This window comes from Chelonoidis abingdonii, chromosome 7 (genome assembly GCF_003597395.2).
Source record: "Chelonoidis abingdonii isolate Lonesome George chromosome 7, CheloAbing_2.0, whole genome shotgun sequence".
Lineage (NCBI taxonomy): Eukaryota > Metazoa > Chordata > Testudines > Testudinidae > Chelonoidis > Chelonoidis abingdonii.
The window spans coordinates 34,848,764-34,865,723 of record NC_133775.1 but is presented as its reverse complement, the minus strand read 5'-3'; the positions used below and the strand labels follow the sequence as shown (position 1 = coordinate 34,865,723).

The window sequence follows — 16,960 nt, the reverse complement described above, 5'->3', positions numbered from 1 at the left end:
TGTTCCCCACTTACCTGTGGGCTTTGCTCACCTGTCCCCGTCGAACCTAGTTTAAAGCCCTCCTCACTAGGTTAGCCAGTCTGTGTGCAAACAAGGCCTTTCCCCTCCTCGAAAGGTGAACACCATCTCTGCCTAGCAGTCCTTCCTTACAGTTATCAGGGATTTATTTTTCTAAGATATTTTGTGCTGCTAGAGACCATATTCATCCTTTACTCCTGGAGGGATTCTACGTGACTAGGTGCCTCCCTCCAAACAGAAGTGAGGCATGGGGGGAGGGCACATGGGCTAGGTGCCACTCCTCCCCCCCCCGCCCCATTTCTGCAAGTGCAGAGCTGCCTAGCTGAAGGAGGATGCTTCTCTGCTCCAGACTTTGCGGCTGAATGCCAACTGCTGGGTCCTAGTGCCAGTCATGCTCCCCTTCTGTGTGCTCGAAGCCATCCTGTTTTCTGTGCAACAGTGAGTGCCCACGGTGGGGCCAAGTAAGAGGGACTTGAGGAAATGAGGGAATGGAGGTTGGGGGGAGGGGGAGAGGCAGTGGGGAAGGAAGAGAGGGTGGAATAGGGCAAGAGGAAGGAAATGTGGGAGCGAGGGCAGGGAGGTGGAGAAGAAAAGGAGATAGGGGAATCATGGGGTGGGGAGAGAAACGGAAGCCCGGCATGCAGCATCTCCTCGGCAGGCAGCTAAGGCTCCCCTCTTAATCAGGCCCATTGAACCATCACCTGACAAACCCTACCACCCTACACCTGGACTCCTCTGATAAACCCTCCACACCCAGACCCCCACCAAACTGATCCCCAACCAGCTGCACCTGGACCCCCACCCTATCAAACCACACTCCCCCAGCATCCGGATCCTCCCAGAGCCCCATCTCTCCACACCCAGACCCCCCGCTGAGCTCCAACCACCTTCACCTGGATCCTCTGCAGAGTCCCATTGCCCCTGCACCCAGAACTTCCCAGTGAGCCCCTGTGCATCCAGATCTCCCACAGAAACACCTGCACCCAGACTGCCCCACACAGAAACCTCTCACCCCACACCTGGATCCCCCGCCCCACTAAGCCCTTCCACACTTAAATCCTGATGGGCTGAGCCTGCCCACCCACACCTGGCACAGAGTCCCAAGGTGTTTCTGGGGCAGGTCCAGCCCTCGTGCTGTATCGGGTACAGCCTCACTGCCAAGTCCCTGTACTGGGGGAGGTGGAGGCTTCAGGATGACCTCCCACCTCAATGCAACCAGTGGCCTGTGCTTCCCACTGCCATACTAGAGCCACTTTTATCTGACAAATAACATGTGCAGAATTTTAAAATATTGTACACAATTTTTAATTTTTGGTACAGAATTTCCTCAGGAGTAATCTTTCCATGATACTTACCCTTGTTTTTGACTGAGTCAGTTCAAAGTTGATAGTTTCAATTTTATTCATTAGACAGTGGTTCTGGGAAGTCAAAGATGCATTTTGATCTCGAAGTGTGTTCAGCTTCTCTCTAAGATGCTCATTTTCTTGTTCCATACTTTTATTAAAAGGAGTGGACACTGGGTAAGACTTGAGGTAAAAAATATATGTATATCAACAATGCATCTTTGTAGGCCAATCTTACTTAAGTCATAGGAATAATATGTTTAAAAAGTTATCAGCAATATGTTACCATGCCTAATTCCCCAGTGCTTACTATATATTAGCTGAGAAGCCTACAAATGAAAGTCAAACATCCATAATCACAAGTGTGTAAAACAAACGTTGCAACAAAAATAAATAAATACCTTGGCTTGGGATTTTCTTTGAGAATCCCTGCTCTGGTGGGACATTTTACCAGCACTCTTATGAGCGAAATGATTTTGAAATTCAGTGCAACTCGGCTCAACAAGATCTTCCAGTGTTAGTCCGACAAACTCATTGAAATGAGAGCTGTGGACAGATTGCTCACTTGAACTAGTACTAGGATATAAAATAAAACAATAATAAGCATCCTCCTCCAGCAGTGTTTCTACCAAATATACCAGAAAAAAACCCACAAAGACAATGAGTTTTAATAATATAGTGAATCATATAGATTTAAACAACTGGAAAGACTTAAGGCAGGAGTGGGCAAACTACAGCCCGCGGGACCATCCTGCCCAGCCCCTGAGCTCCTGGCCCAGGAGACTCACCCCCGGCCCTTCCCCTGCTGTTCCTCCTTGTCCACAGCCTCAGCTCGCTCACTCCCCCACTGATGCAATGCTCGAGGCAGCAGACCTGTGAGCTCCTGGGGCAGCACAGCTGTAGGGTCCAGCCTGACCTAGTGCTCTGTGCATCGTGGTGGAGGTGGTGTGGCCCAGCTTCAGCCAGGCGGCACGGCCGTAGTGCCGTCAGCCACCAGTGCTCTAGGCAGCACAGTAACAGGGCAGGGAGGGTTGGATAGAGGGCAGGAGAGTTTGAGGTGGTGGTCAGGGGGCGGGGGTGTGGAGGGGAACCTAACTGGGAAATAACAGGGGTCGCCCGCAGTCAAGAAGGAGGGGGGGTTGGATGGGGCGGACAGGGGCAGATCAGGGGCAGGGATTCCGGGGAAGTCAGCGGAATAGGGAGATAGGAGTGTTGGATGGGGCAGGGGTCCCGGGAGGTGGGTGTCAGGAATGAGAGGAGGGGTTGGATGCAGTGGCAGGGGTCCAGGGGCAGTCAGGGGACAAGGAGTGGGGATGTCTGGATGGGGCAGGGGTCCCAGAGGGGCTGTCAGGGAACGGGGGGTGGGGTTGGATGGGGCAGGACCCCCTCCCCTAACCAGCCCTCCATACAATTTACGGGGCCCGTGGCTGACCTCTGTCGAGGGTACTTCGCGCTCCAAAGTTGTCCCAAAAGGCACCCCATCTGTGCCCCTCAGGCCAAAAAGTTTGCCCGTCCCTGACTTAAGGCCTAGTTCTCTTCTTGCTTTTAAATACACACATACCTGGAAAGCTCTTCCCCTAGATTTCGTAGATTTCTCTCGGTTTTCCTCAGTTGATTCCTTAATGCCTCTACATTTGCAAGCAAGAGTTCTTCATCGTCATCTTTTTTATGGTAAATCCATAAGTTGGATTCCATTGGTACTCTACATTTGTCTAAAATAAGTTTCTAATATTAAAATTTAGTTGAACACCACTGTACACTATTTCTAGAAAGTAGCAGATATTTGTTCAATATTTTAAAAGGTTTTATGTATATTTGTTTCCCTTACATACATGCAAAGTCTCAGTGCATCCTTTCATACCAATAAAAAATTGAAAGCATAGCTATATACAATTGCTTTTACTTGGCTATTTCTTTATTCTCTTTGTTAACAAATATATTTGTGTTTTAATATGCATATCTTTCCTATGCTTCAGAAGTCACGGGAATGAGCATACTAGAGTTACTATGTACAAATAGCTGAAGAATAAGTTTATTTTCTATAAAAGAAATAGAATAGGAATAATACAGAATGAAGAACTGGCTTATTTATGATCTATAAAAATATGTACTGTTGATAGTCATTAGGCACATCTGCTCTTTTCAATTAAAGAAACACTGCACAATAGAAATAACAAATATTTAACTGTCAGTGCATCTCACTTACTTAAGAAAGGCCTGAGTGAACACGCACGCTGTGAGGTCCCCTAATTTTTTTTTTTAATCAAAGGCAGAAGTGAATTTCAGAACTTAGACCTCTCATATAGAAAACAGAATGCCCTGAGCTCTCACAATTCAGATTGGGGACCATTAGCAAGTTAGCAACTACTTTCAATGGTCAGAATGGTACACAATGAAAGAATCATCTAATAAGAACCCAAATCACATAGGAGTTTATAACTGAAGACTCATGCATTACACTGAGACCAGAAAAAAACTGATAACAATTGTACCGTGCAGACTGTACTTGCTATGTGTCTCTCATGCAAGTATATTTAACTATGCTTTTATCACCCAGGTACCTGCACACCTAACACCACCACCAGTGGAACAAGATATCATATTCTCCACTAGCTGAAGTTTCTATGTGATGTTCAATAGTAGCCCCACACAGAATGCACCAATGTAGTCCATGGCAAATTGAGGTCCCCATCTCAAAAGGGAAGACTGTTCCCTTGAAGACAGATTCAGCTACTGCTGCTACTTAAATTTTAGGATAAAGAGGACCCCCACCTTGTGAACTAAATTAAAAATAAGCAAATGTTATACTCCTGTAACAGAAGGAACAGAATATTACATCTTCCTATTTCTCTAGTTGGATCTTGTGCCAGCAACACTTTAGTCACTTCAGCCTGGACCAAGCTTCATGTGAAAAAGGAATTACATTTAAGCAATGTTCACTCCCAAATCTGCTAGCAGTATTCAAATACATGTTCGCACCTAACCTGTTAGTAAGCAAATAGGTATAATTCCCAGTAAAGTCGATGGGATTTCTTTGGTTTACAGCATGGATTTATGACTCTCAGTTCAAATACAGCTCAGATTAGCTGTTTGATGGGCTACACTGAATGAGTTCTTCAGTTAATGGACAGTTATCCTTACCACAAACATCACCTTTGACCATTGCTGCAAAGAGCACTGAATGGATATAGGAGACCGAACTCCCATCTCACCCTTAAAGTGGCTCCTCCCAGACAGGCTCAAGACACATTGGCAGGGAATTCTGGGGAGAGGGGCCTTCACTCTCCCCTATTCCAATAGACTTGCGCATTTCACCAGCGAGCATGCCCAGTGCTACCACACACACACACGCACAAGCAGGTGGGTGAGGAAGAAGAAAGCTTTATTCATACAAGTATCTGCAACAGCAGCAGAGAGGAGAGAAACATTCTTGCACGGTGCTGGCTGTTGCTTGAGTTTCCAATGACCTCTTTTCAGATCAGATTAGCACTGGGTTTCTCACACAAACATTTTGTTTTAATTTGGCCTGGTGCTTTCTTTACCCTTTGTCCACTCCCTGATCTGCTGCTCCCAGCGTCAACCCTGACTCTAGGACTGAACCCCTCCTACCTAGCCCTTACAGATTTTTTTTTTTTAAGGAAGATCACTTTTTTAAATTTAAAAGAGCCAACCCAGGATCTAACCCTGCCCCTTCCCCTTAGCCCGCCAGAAGCTGTTAGCGCCGAAGCGTGATCACTGGTTGGGACCAACTGCGCAGTTAAACTAACCTTTAAATCAAAAAAACCCAGCACCCCCACTACAAGGCAAGCGCGCTGCAACCTCAACCCCAAACACAGGGCAAGTCTGCAACCCCTGCTTCAACAGCCACTTATAGTATCTAAGGAGACAGCACATAAATAAGATTGATAAAATCCCAGGGCTCCTCACTCTAGCTAACTCAAAAGCTCGCTCTCTCTCTCTCTCTCACACACACACACACACACACACGGTGGGCCTGCATGTTGGTGGGTCCACAGCTACAGTATTATCAACAGTTATCATCTGCTATCGCTTAAACTGCAGAAGTGGGACACTGGAGCATCTTTAGCTGGACACCGGGACTTTTAACATTCGCTATCCCAGTGCGTTGTGCTAATAATGCCAATCTTTACACCCACGGGAAAAAGCCCAGCAGATCACATTATTTTTTGGACAAATCCATTAAAAACCAGCCAAGCCAGACAGATACCGGCCGGGTAACCTGTCCCAGCCACTGAGCTCAACACTTCGCTTTGCTCAGCAACGCAGCTCTCCGCTTCCCAGTGCAGCCCCCGGCCAAGACGGAGCCAGAGCGGAGCCGCCGCCGGCCCTGGCCTGGGATCCCGCCGAGCCGGGCTGGCACTGTCCTCTCAAAGCTGCCGCAGAGTGAGAACCGGGCCCATCTTGCGGGAGCTCCGTGACCGGGCAGCCCAGAGCCCCCAGCCCCCCGCCTACTTTCTCCAAGTAAAGGGGTTGGCTCACCGCCAGGAAAGCTCCTGTAGAGCAGCTTCTTCACGCACCCCCTCGGGGCGCGCGCCTGATGTCTGCGGAGGGTACTTCGCGTTCTAAAGCTGTCCCGAAAGGCACCCCGTCTGCGCCCCTTGGTTCGAACTGCCCGGGCCGTTAAATTCCAGAGACAGTAACAGCCCTCATTCTCCTACTACGCATGCCCATTTCATCGTTCCTGCCCCCCCCACCTTTTCCTTCCCTCCTGGCCCCCTGGGAATGGTAGTCTGATGGGTCGGCACATCCTCCCGCTGCTACCGGAATCGAACTACATTTCCCACAATACCCCGAAAAATGACCGTTCGGGGCGGTCCTTGAAAATCATCCGTTCCTTTTGCCTACTGGCAGTGCCATACATTCTCCCCGGCTGCTGGAGCATTATGGGGTGGTGGAGGTGTGTGCACTAGCCAGGCCAGGCTGAGACCGCTTCCAGGGCGTGGCTACTGCTATGCTATTGGGCTGTGGGCACGGGCTGCTCCTCCCCGGGGCCGGCTGCTCTCGCCCGCAGCCACCCTGCCGGCGCCACCCGCCTGTGTCCGTGAGAACATCCTGTTCCTGTGGGCCGTGGGCTGGGCAGAGCCGGAGCGCGCCGTGCCAGGCCCAGCACTGCCCGCGGGGATGGGGACAGCGTCCCGCCTGCTCCTCCTCCTCCACAACCTGCTGTTGCTGTCGCCCGGTGCCTTCGGATTCGCTCCCTCCCTGGACAGCGACTTCACCTTCACGCTGCCCGCCGGCCGCAAGGAGTGCTTCTTCCAGCCCATGCGGCACGGGGCCTCGCTGGAGGTCGAGTACCAGGTGAGGGGACCTGGCTCGGGGCTAGCGACGGTGGGCGGAGCCGGCCCTGCATCCTCCGTTGCGCGCGTGGCCGAGATCCGCTTTCCCGCCCGGCCTCCTGGATGTGCCCCCTTCGCTGCAGTAGCCTCCCGCGGCGGCAGGCGGGAGCGGGCCCTGCCCGCATGCACAGTCGGCAGGCTGAGCTGGGCGCTCACGCAGCGCCGCCTGTAGAGGCCACCTGGCTCCATTGTCAGGAAGATTTATTAGCCAGGCATAAAGCTCGTTGCCGGACCGCGCACCCCAGCGATTGGCAGTAACGGGAAGGGGGAACGCAGTTTTCCTGCCTGTCACTGGAGTTACTCAGCGCGCTGGGAAAGGCAGAGGGGACAGTGGGGCTCAGCCTCGGGTCTTATCGCTCCAGGATTGTCCTGGAGTCTGTAGGAATTAAAGACTATATCATGAGATGAAACCTCCAGCAGTAAGTCCAGCCAAAACTGGCAACCCTAGTTCAGCGCTTTCAGAGGTGCGTCTGGAAACCAACCTCTACCACAGGATGGAAACTTCTGGACAAGAGGCAAAATCATGGAAAATGCTAGATGGGCCTCTAATGTCTACACAGGACTGCCAAGAGCTTAGGTTCAAGTGTTATACAAAAGATCCTCACACAGCAAACTTCCCCACCTAACTAAGTCTGTCTTCCAGATTTTGAAGGACCAAGCAGATGGTCACAGGCAGGCAAAAAGTTAAGGTCCGTTTTATGTTGATGAGGCAATTGTGTTTAGAGGTCAGACTAGATGATTATTGTGGTCCCTGCTGACCTTAAAGTCTGAGTCTAAAAGTTTCTTGAAGCAAAACAATGTTGGGATCTGTTTTAGGTAGCAGATTGGGATCTATAGTCCAGCAGAGTTAAAATAAGTAATCTGCCTCCTGCAATTCCATGCAAATATATAGTGTTCTCTGTTCTCGCTCAATTTCTATTGTTTTTTTTCCTCCCCCCATCAGTCTGTATGAGCAGCTTTATAACTTGCCCGTCACTGGTTTTATACTAAATTAGATGTTGACTTATAGGGTCTGTTTACACAACAGATTTTTACCACCTTTGCAACTAGGTTCTAACTAACATTGACTCCTTACACACTGTTTATATCCACCCACAACTCACCAGTAGGTAATTCCTAACTGTGTGGTTGTGCCATCTTTTAACCTTGCTTTCACACAAATGCCAGGTTGCAATTCAGGCTAATACAATTCTTCTGTATAGATAGGACTGCTTAACTTTACTTAGATTAGCAAACTCTCCTATAGAAAGGTACGTTGAAATGTGAAAAAATTCACACAATCCTCTGACCTGCCTTTAGATTACTGTATTTTTTTCAGATGCACTGACACAAAAATGGATAAAGGACAAGAATAGTTTCTTTATGACTGAACGTGTCTTTGGAGAATTTCACAATGTAAAACAATATGAAACAGAGTCTGATACAGTGTGCTCAGATCATATCGCTATATCAAAGTTAAATCACTACTTATGTCTTCATTCTGGTCACCTTTTTCCTTAATTTTCTTCCTCCTCCCTTTCAGTAAACCTCCAATCTTGCACTTGCTGAGCTCATTGAAAGTTTTGCCGTCAACTTCAGTAGGAGCAAGATTGGGTCCTGAGTGAGGAAGGCCTAGTCTGCACTTAAAATTTGTACCAGTTTAACTGTTTTGAGTAAAGATGGTGTTTTGTGTTCTGTTTTTGTAAACCAAAATAGTTACAATGATAAAAGCCCTAGTATGGACCAGTAACACCAGTATAAAGATGACTTATACCAGTATATTTATTTTCCTTCTCATGTGGGAATAGCTATACCAGTATAAAGAGCACTAGTAGTCCAGTATAACTGGATCCATAGTGGTATAGTTAAAGCAGTACAACTTTTTGGTGTTGACAAGCTCAAAGGGTTTGATCTGTGACTGCTAAATGCCTTCAAGTCCTTTTAACTTTAATGAGAGATGAGAATGCTCAGCATCTTGCTGGATTGGGATCCTAAATCTGCAGTACTTCCCTGACAAGCAGAAAGCCACTGGAATCCTCTTTCCTATTGCTCTAACTTGTGTGGTGAGTGTGCATGCATGTCTCCTGCAGTAAAGACTCTGATCCTCCAGCAACAAATTACTTAGGATGTTTCTACATGAGTTGAAACATTGTTAGAAAGGACCATCTTTAAATACTGTTCTTGTCAGGAAAATTCTAGGTATGATCTATATTATAAAGCCTTATCTACACTGAGATTTTACTTAAAATTTCATACCATGTAACCAATACTGGTACAGCTCCACCAGTGATATCTATAATGGAAGTGCTACTGTAGACCACGTGTTGGCATTTTTACTACCATGCTTTCTAACCCTGCTCAGAGCAGGTCAAGGTGACACAGTGAATAAATATCCTGCAACGCCTTGTCTATACTAGTTTTCCCACTGTTACCACCATTGGTGGAATTGTATTAGAGAAAGCAATAGTAGAAAGTGTTAGGAAAAAGCTCAGTTTATTCCTTTCCTAATGTGATTAGTCATGTCTATACTGGAACTTGAAAGCATCTTTCTGGCAAATATCTGGTTCTAGGTAACTTGGTTTGAACTCTAGGGTAAATGAATTCACCCTTTAAATTCACCCTGTGTCGATTCCTTTACATAAAGTGTTTCTTTTCAACAACTCAGAGGAGTGCTGCTTTTTTTTTTTTTTTTTCTGACTTCATAGGTTTTAGATGGAGCAGGATTAGATGTTGACTTTTACTTGGAATCTCCAAAAGGTGAAATCCTAGTTTTTCATCAGAGAAAATCAGATGGAATCCACACGTAAGTCTAAAATCTCCAAACTTAAAACTCAGTATTATATACAGAAGTATTATAGTTTCTTCAAACAAATACAAAACTTAGAATTGAGTATTTAAAATCAGTTCTTCACAGTTGTAAAAAGTGGTTGTATTATTAATCTAAATCACTCCTTGAATGTAGAACATAAGAAACCTGTTAGCTTCTAAAATGCTTGATTAAATTCACATGCTTCAGTTATTTAATTATTTTTATATTATAGGCTTTTTTACAAAACAACTTGAGCACACAAATATTTCATATCAGTACTCTTAATTTTGTATTAGTCTATTAATACTTCATAGATAGGTTCCTCCAGGAGTGAAGGATGTTTGACTTGCCATGGTCTGTTTGTTGGTAGTCAACAGCCAAGCACTCCTTTTGGAACTCCACAATAGGGTCTTTGCAGCAGGGTATTTTCTCTGTACTAAAGTAATCTGTTCACTATTTCAAGTAATCAGTTACCTGGCATACTGGTAGTCTGATCTCTTTCCAGGGCTTGTTTTTGTTTTTTAAACAATGATACCAAATTTGCCTTCTCAAATATTTGGGGCCAATATTGATACAAATTAAAATTAATTAACTTCAGTGGAGCAGGGACCGCTAGTAAAGATGAAGATTGTATCCCCTCTGCTCCTTTTGCAGCCAGTGGTCAATTTAAACTTTTAAAAGGTATTTCAATAGCTAGAAGAAGTGTCTGCTGTCTTATTTTTAAAAGTGGTTGTGAGCCTTAATCTGTCAAGCTTTAATTTTTTTAAAAAATACTGTGAAGGAAAGCTACTACTCATCATACTAAGATTTAAGATCATCTGAGTTTTTCTTAGCACAACCATAAATTACAAGTTTTTCTATCTCATTCCCTAGTGTGTCCTTGCATTTCATTTATTTGTATTTATATATAGCATGTCTAATTATTTGTTTGAATAACTGTCAATCACATAAGGAAGAATGTTAAAAAATGTAAGTTTAAACTACAGTGCATTTTTAAAGCTGGCTCTAAAGATGTATGTTTGCTCATGTACAGGGTGGAAACAGAAGATGGAGATTACATGTTCTGCTTTGACAAAACATTCAGCACCATTTCAGAGAAGGTGATTTTCTTTGAATTGATCCTAGATAATATGGGAGAAGGACAACAAGAGGACTGGAAGAAGTACATTACAGGCACAGACTTGTTGGATATGAAACTTGAAGATATCCTGGTAAGTATTCTGCTCTACAGCTTCAGATGGTTGAGGTTTAAGAGTATCTGAAACACTTACATCATTCTGCCATGGGAATATGCCTTAATCTTGTTCTATGTGAGGGCCTGAGCAGCTGGGAAACAGTCATCAGCTGTGCTCCTCATAGGACATTATGTTCACTCTGTCCCATATTGTGGGGGGCCAGTGGTTAAAGAGCAGCATTGGGAATTAAAAGATCTGGATTCTAGTTCCAGCTCTGCCATGTGTTTCCCGTGTGGCCCACGGGAGTGATTTAATCTCACTGGTTATGTCTACACTGCAGTTAGACCCCTATGGCTGGCCCGTGCTAGCTGACTTGGGCTAAGAGGCTGTTTAATTGTGGTGCAGATGTTTAGACTCAGGCTGGAGTCTGGGCTCTCAGACTCTGTGAGGTGGGAGGGTCGCAGCACTTGGACTGCAGCCTGAGCCCAAATGTCTACACCACGATTAACAGTCCCTTAGCCTGAACCCTGCGGGCCCAACTCAGCTGGCATGGGTCAGCCACAGGTGTCTAATTACAGCGTAGACATACTCTTAAGTATCTCTTTCATCTGTGAGTAATAACTATCATAGGGGAGCTTTGAGTCTTTGCTCAATGTGATTTAATAAGTTCCTTGGATGAAAGGCACTAAAGTACAAAATACCTCTACCTCGATGTAATGCGACCTGATAACATGAATTTGGATATAAAAAGCAGTGCTCTGGGGTGAGGGGGCAGGGCTGCACACTCCGGTGGATCAAAGCAAGTTCGATTTAACGCAGTAAGAGTTTTTGGCTCCTGAGGACAGTGTTATATCAAGAGTGAGGTGTATTACTATAGTTATTAAAACAGAATGTGTGTGTGGTGGCAGGTTTTTTCGTTGTTTTATGTCTGTGCTTATGGTGAATCAAAGTTTATTTTTGACCTAGAGCAATTAACTTGGTGTTCATGTACCTATAGAATTTGAGATCAAGCTCCAGCTCATTTTGAGTGAGCAGGTGACTTGGGTCAGATTTATTATTTTGTTTATGCCTTCATTTGGTAACTACATATGCACAAATGTAAAGTGGCCGCCGCCTCCTCCTCTTAAGATAAGCAAACATATTCCCATGAGGAACAGCAGTAGTGCTACTGCTGTACATTCAGCGGTGGGCAAAGCCATTACTACCTACCACTTACTGCATAACATAGTATGAGGCTTAAATAGCTGACATTTGTAAAACGGTTGGACAAGAATTTCTGTATAAATGCATATTATCATCACTTAGGCAAGAAAGAGAGAGACGAAGAGAAGTGATCAAACTCTCATGTATATAAGCCAGCCCCAATTCCCAAAAGTTGCCCTGAAATGTTGACAAATTTCTCTGCTCCTATATGTCTGTATACACAGTACTCTTGTTTTTCTTTCATGTGGTGTTTTGGGTAATCACAAAGTACATACAGTCTTTGATCTGCTAGAGGCTAAATCAGTTTTGCATATTGTTTCATCTAAAGAATATTCTGTAGCCTTGAGGATTTTTCTACTTGTATGCATCCACTACCCTGCCACGTGAGGCCCAACAAAACTTTCTTCCTTCCAAATAAGAGATTGGATTGGAAATCTTTCAGTGTGTGTTTATCCCTCACCTTACACAATTGGAAGGGACTCTGTATCCAGTAGCCTGAGTCCTTTCACCCACCACCCGCCTCCCCATCATGGGAAAGGGGACAAACAAACAATGTCTCCAGTAGCTAAAGGTGGTAATAATCCTCTCCCAGGGATACTCTTAGTCTATGTGGTAGCATCAGAAGCACTTGTTTGCTGTATCCTTTGGTGTCTCATAATTATGCTGTTGGATAACTCTTGTTCTCATCTTGCCTTAGTGCCCTAATCACTATATAGCATAATAGGAATAAATAGCAATTAACAAAGATGGGGAAAGAAGGAATAAGTAAAGCTTTAAGATAACATACTTCTAAAGAGTGGCTGAGCACTCAGCCTTGGACGGATGCAGATGAGAGTTGAGGGAGAGCAGTGTTAATCCGTCAGTCGAGCTCAGGAGCATGGTATTTTGTTGATGGTGAAACAAAGTCAACTACAGGGAGCGGCTCCTGTAGTTCGTTGAATTGGCAAAGACATTATGCAATGCACACGCTGTGTCCCAAGCCATTGAGAAATTACCTGGGAGGGATACTATTTGCATGGAGCCCTTGGAAATGTTTGTGTCAGTGACTGGCCCTCATGGCTGCCCAACTAGCCTTCTGATACCTCTCTCCCCCCTCTCCGGGGGAGGCAACTCATAAGCACACTTGAGTCAGCCTGCTCCTAGTTTGAAATCAGAATAACTGAAGATCCTAACTGCAGGCACTCCATACATCATTTGCTTTAAGTGGTATCACTAAAACCATATACTGGCTCTACCCTATCTTCACTGCCTGTATCCCAGTCATAGCCTTTTCCACCTCCCTAGCAACAGCATTCAGTTCACTGTAGGTGTAGAAGCTTGCTGTTATTGCTGTGCAAAATTTTTCATACTAGTGTATAAGTTCCTCTACACAAACGTTGAAGCAAATACTAACTGAGTCCTGGACAATAAGGCTATGCCTGTGCTTGTTTCAATAGTGCTTAGCAGGCTCCAATACTGAGCCCTGAACTTACTGAGTTAGAGAAAATAGAGGCCTGCCAAAAAAGCAGAATCAGCATGCACTAAAAATGTATTTACATATTATCTGCTGTCCCACAGACTATTCATCCATGCAGAAAATGATCTAGTTTGTGTATCAGGTCCTATTTCCTATAATACATGAAAACCAGATCTTTTTCCTAACACAATCCAGCATTTAAGATTTGGCATCTTAAATATTCTATCTTCTGTATTTATTTTAAATACATTTTAAAAATATTGAAAATTAGATTATCCTTCCCTTTCCAACAGAAGTTAAAGATAATTAGAAATATTAAATCTTAATTTCTAAAGGAGGATAAAGTAGTGGGGGGGGTGTTTAATGCCAACAACTTTTACAAGTAGAAAACAGAATCTGAGTTCATGTTCAGACAAAGTCTGCCAGTCCTCCTTTTTAAACTGGGGGCCATATAAATACATAGGAGAAAACAGTCAACAGAATAAGCAGTAAAAGAACACTCTCAAGAAATAGTTACCTATTACCTGAACATAGTTTGACTGCTGTGCCAATAGGTGCTCTATAAATCAATAAAAAACACTGTACGCTAATGCTAGCTCATTTTGTGTTAAAGGGTATCTTGGTCAGATAATCTAGCTGAGAACAGTTAGCTTTGTTTTGAATGTTTTGAATGGAACTGTTCATGAGCCAACTGATACAGATAATGGACCACTGGGATATCTTAAAGATACAGATTTTCAATGATGCTGGTTTGAAGCTATACATTGTGAAATGGCTTGACTAATTTTGATTATTAAATCTAAATATAGCAGATTTGGTTTATGTTCATCTAGTTCTACACAAAGTGTAGTGCTGGATTAGAAAATTTAATCTGAATTTTCTGACAACAACAATGTGGTGTCTTCCCTCTAATATTGTAGTTGCCATGTCAGCTGCTTGCTTGACACAGTACATTATGGGACATGGTCATTAGATAGAGGGCTGTTTTAGTGCCTCATCTTTGGACTTCATGTCCCACATGGGTCTGACATAGCTCAAATTTGTTTACTTTTAGGGCATTCTGCTCTAAGTGTCTTTTTTCAGCGGGTGGAGTGGTCTTTTGTTAAATAGTTGTGGATTATTTTTAATTGATTTGTTAAAATGACCAGAGCCTGGGATAAATGTTGTTGTGTTTAAATTAAAACACACAGAAATATACACAATAAGGCTAACAAAAATTAATGAAAAGTTCATAATGTGTAACATTCATAAGTGAAGTAACTGTCACCTAACTACGAAATGAAAAAGTGGTAGTGACATGCACAAATAAAAACCAGCAATGTGAATGATGGTGTTTTTTAAAGTGAGAAGTGTGGTGTGTATTTATATTAGCAGAAAATGTACTCTTTCCTTCCAGAGATTTTACAGTCTTAAAAAAACACTATTCTGTTCCTTACCAGGAATCCATCAACAATGTCAAAGCCAGGTTAAGCAAAAGCCTCCAGATTCAGACGCTGCTCAGAGCATTTGAAGCTCGTGATCGAAATATACAAGAAAGCAACTTTGACACAGTGAATTTTTGGTCCATGGTCAACTTGGGAGTCATGGTGGTGGTTTCAGCTGTTCAGGTTTACATGCTGAAAAGTCTTTTTGAAGATAAGAGGAAAAGTAGAACTTAACAGCTAGTGTGATCATAGCAATAACTAGAGAGGAGGGGAAAATGCAATAAAACTGCTAGAGCAAAAGAGACATGTTACCTTGCCACTTGTTTTGAATAACCATTATAATCAGGTTCTTGAGTCACACGTGACTAACATGAACAGAATACCTTTTTCCCCCTTCCTTCCATCTCTGCAAGCGTTACTAACAGTCTTACTGGTAAGTCTATTTGTTGGCTTGTTGCATTTGTAATGACTCTTATTAGATTATGAATAATACACAGAATGGTGTATCAAATGCAAGCCAATGTTAATACCTCTCATATATATTCATCTTTTCATGGTCACTTAAACTTTTCTATGTCCGCCTAAATAATAATTTGTTTTTTGACAATTTTTTAAATAAGCATTGAGTAAAGTTACAGATGTGCCAAAGGATTGAGGCCCACCTAGGTAGGCTACAGCTGTTGTCAGTTCTCTAGAAATGTATAAAATTTCCTTGAGTCTTTATTGTACAGCATAATACAGAAACACTGGGTTAACATTTGAAGAGGTTAAAATGAGAAGTTATTTTTTTCACTTTTTTATATATATACTTTTAAAGAGACAGTAAATGTGAAATTTAGTCAATTTATAAACTCATTAAAAGTAGCATCAGGTACTATACCTGTCTAAGTCCTTCTGCCAGTTCTTGTGATTGTACAATCCCATTTTCCTGCTAGGTAGTTGTTGCGGAGTGAAAGGTCCACTGGAATAGTGAAATTGACCACACAAAGTACAGTCAGATGCACAAAATAAAATGGAATTATTTCATCTTTAGTTATTGTAATCTTGGATATCATAACAGATACATTCAGACAGAAGTGACTTTTTTTTCAAAAATGACGGTGTTCCTTTTGATAGCTTTTTAGATAAAATTGTTTGGAAACATTAACTTGACATTAAATGTTTTGTGCTTCCAAAATCCTTTCTATATTACTAATTTTGCTTAGATGTTTTGCTCCTTGAGGTCAAGCACGTTTATGCCACAATTTGTAGCAGTTCATGAACTTCAGAACTAAAGTTGTTCAGCTAAACCCTCCCCACAACAAAACCTCAACAAATCTGTAGTCACATAACTATTTTCATTCTCCTCCTATGAGCTGTCCTATTAAATTACTCAGACTACTTGCATAAATAAAACAATTTTTAATTGCAATTTTGAGATTTATTTGCAGCATGAACGGAATATGCAAGATAATGCTCAATCATAGAAGCAGTTTGCTATCTTTCTCAGTAAAAAGGCAGATAGCTTGCATCAAACCTACCATTTCTTTCTGCTAAAGGAGCAGAAAAAAACATGTCTCATCTGTACATTTGTCTCCTTTTGTCATAACCTTAGTATTTTAGAGTGCAGTTGAAGTATTCTGTAATCAGCCTAGATTCAAGCCAAGTGCCAAGTCAGTCAGAAGTGCCCACAGAAATTGTATTAGCTCTGAAAGTCCATGTTAAGAGTGCTGGGGCTGTACCAGTGTTCACATCAGCTGTCTTTAAAAAGATTTTAAAATTTGTTCTAGCCTACCTATACAAGTGTACTTCCAGTGTTTGAACTTGGTGTTAAGAATTAAAACACTACAACTAGACTATCTGCTTTATGATCACATCTGTCTGTAGGTCATGCTGGAGGGCCCAGCATTATCCCCCTAGAAGAGGATAGGAAAACATTTTTCAGTGCATTAAACTGAATGCACTGAAAAATGCATTAAAATGCAGTCATTGTGGCATAGGTGCATTGGCCATTTTTGTCTAGCAGGGGCTATCATATATAGAGATTACACTTCAGTTTCAATTTCAGATGTCTGAATGAAGCCGAGCAATTATTGCTTTTAAGAAAAAAAGATTTTAAAAGGTGCTGCTGACTGTTTGACTTCAGGGGCTGCTGGACCAGCCTTCTATTAGTCTGGGAACATAATATACACCTCTACCCCCATGTAACGTGACCCA

General features: G+C 43.2%; 2 protein-coding genes across 2 annotated transcripts in view; one reads left to right on the top strand and one right to left on the bottom strand.

Moving 5' to 3' along the window:
• Nucleotides 1–6,202, bottom strand: part of CCDC18 (coiled-coil domain containing 18) — an 88,932-nt gene extending 82,730 nt beyond the window's left edge. The window contains 4 exon segments of the mRNA XM_032773022.2: nucleotides 1,374–1,544; nucleotides 1,763–1,937; nucleotides 2,923–3,073; nucleotides 5,862–6,202. Coding sequence (XP_032628913.1) covers nucleotides 1,374–1,544; nucleotides 1,763–1,937; nucleotides 2,923–3,056 — 480 coding nt within the window. The 5' untranslated portion in view covers nucleotides 3,057–3,073; nucleotides 5,862–6,202.
• A 44-nt stretch (nucleotides 6,203–6,246) lies between these two features.
• Nucleotides 6,247–16,144, top strand: TMED5 (transmembrane p24 trafficking protein 5). Its single transcript, XM_032773020.2, has 4 exons — nucleotides 6,247–6,680; nucleotides 9,403–9,500; nucleotides 10,540–10,717; nucleotides 14,780–16,144. Exons 1-4 carry the CDS (start codon nucleotides 6,504–6,506, stop codon nucleotides 14,996–14,998), a joined length of 672 nt encoding a protein of 223 aa, XP_032628911.1. The 5' UTR covers nucleotides 6,247–6,503; the 3' UTR covers nucleotides 14,999–16,144.
• Nucleotides 16,145–16,960: the final 816 nt, after the last annotated feature.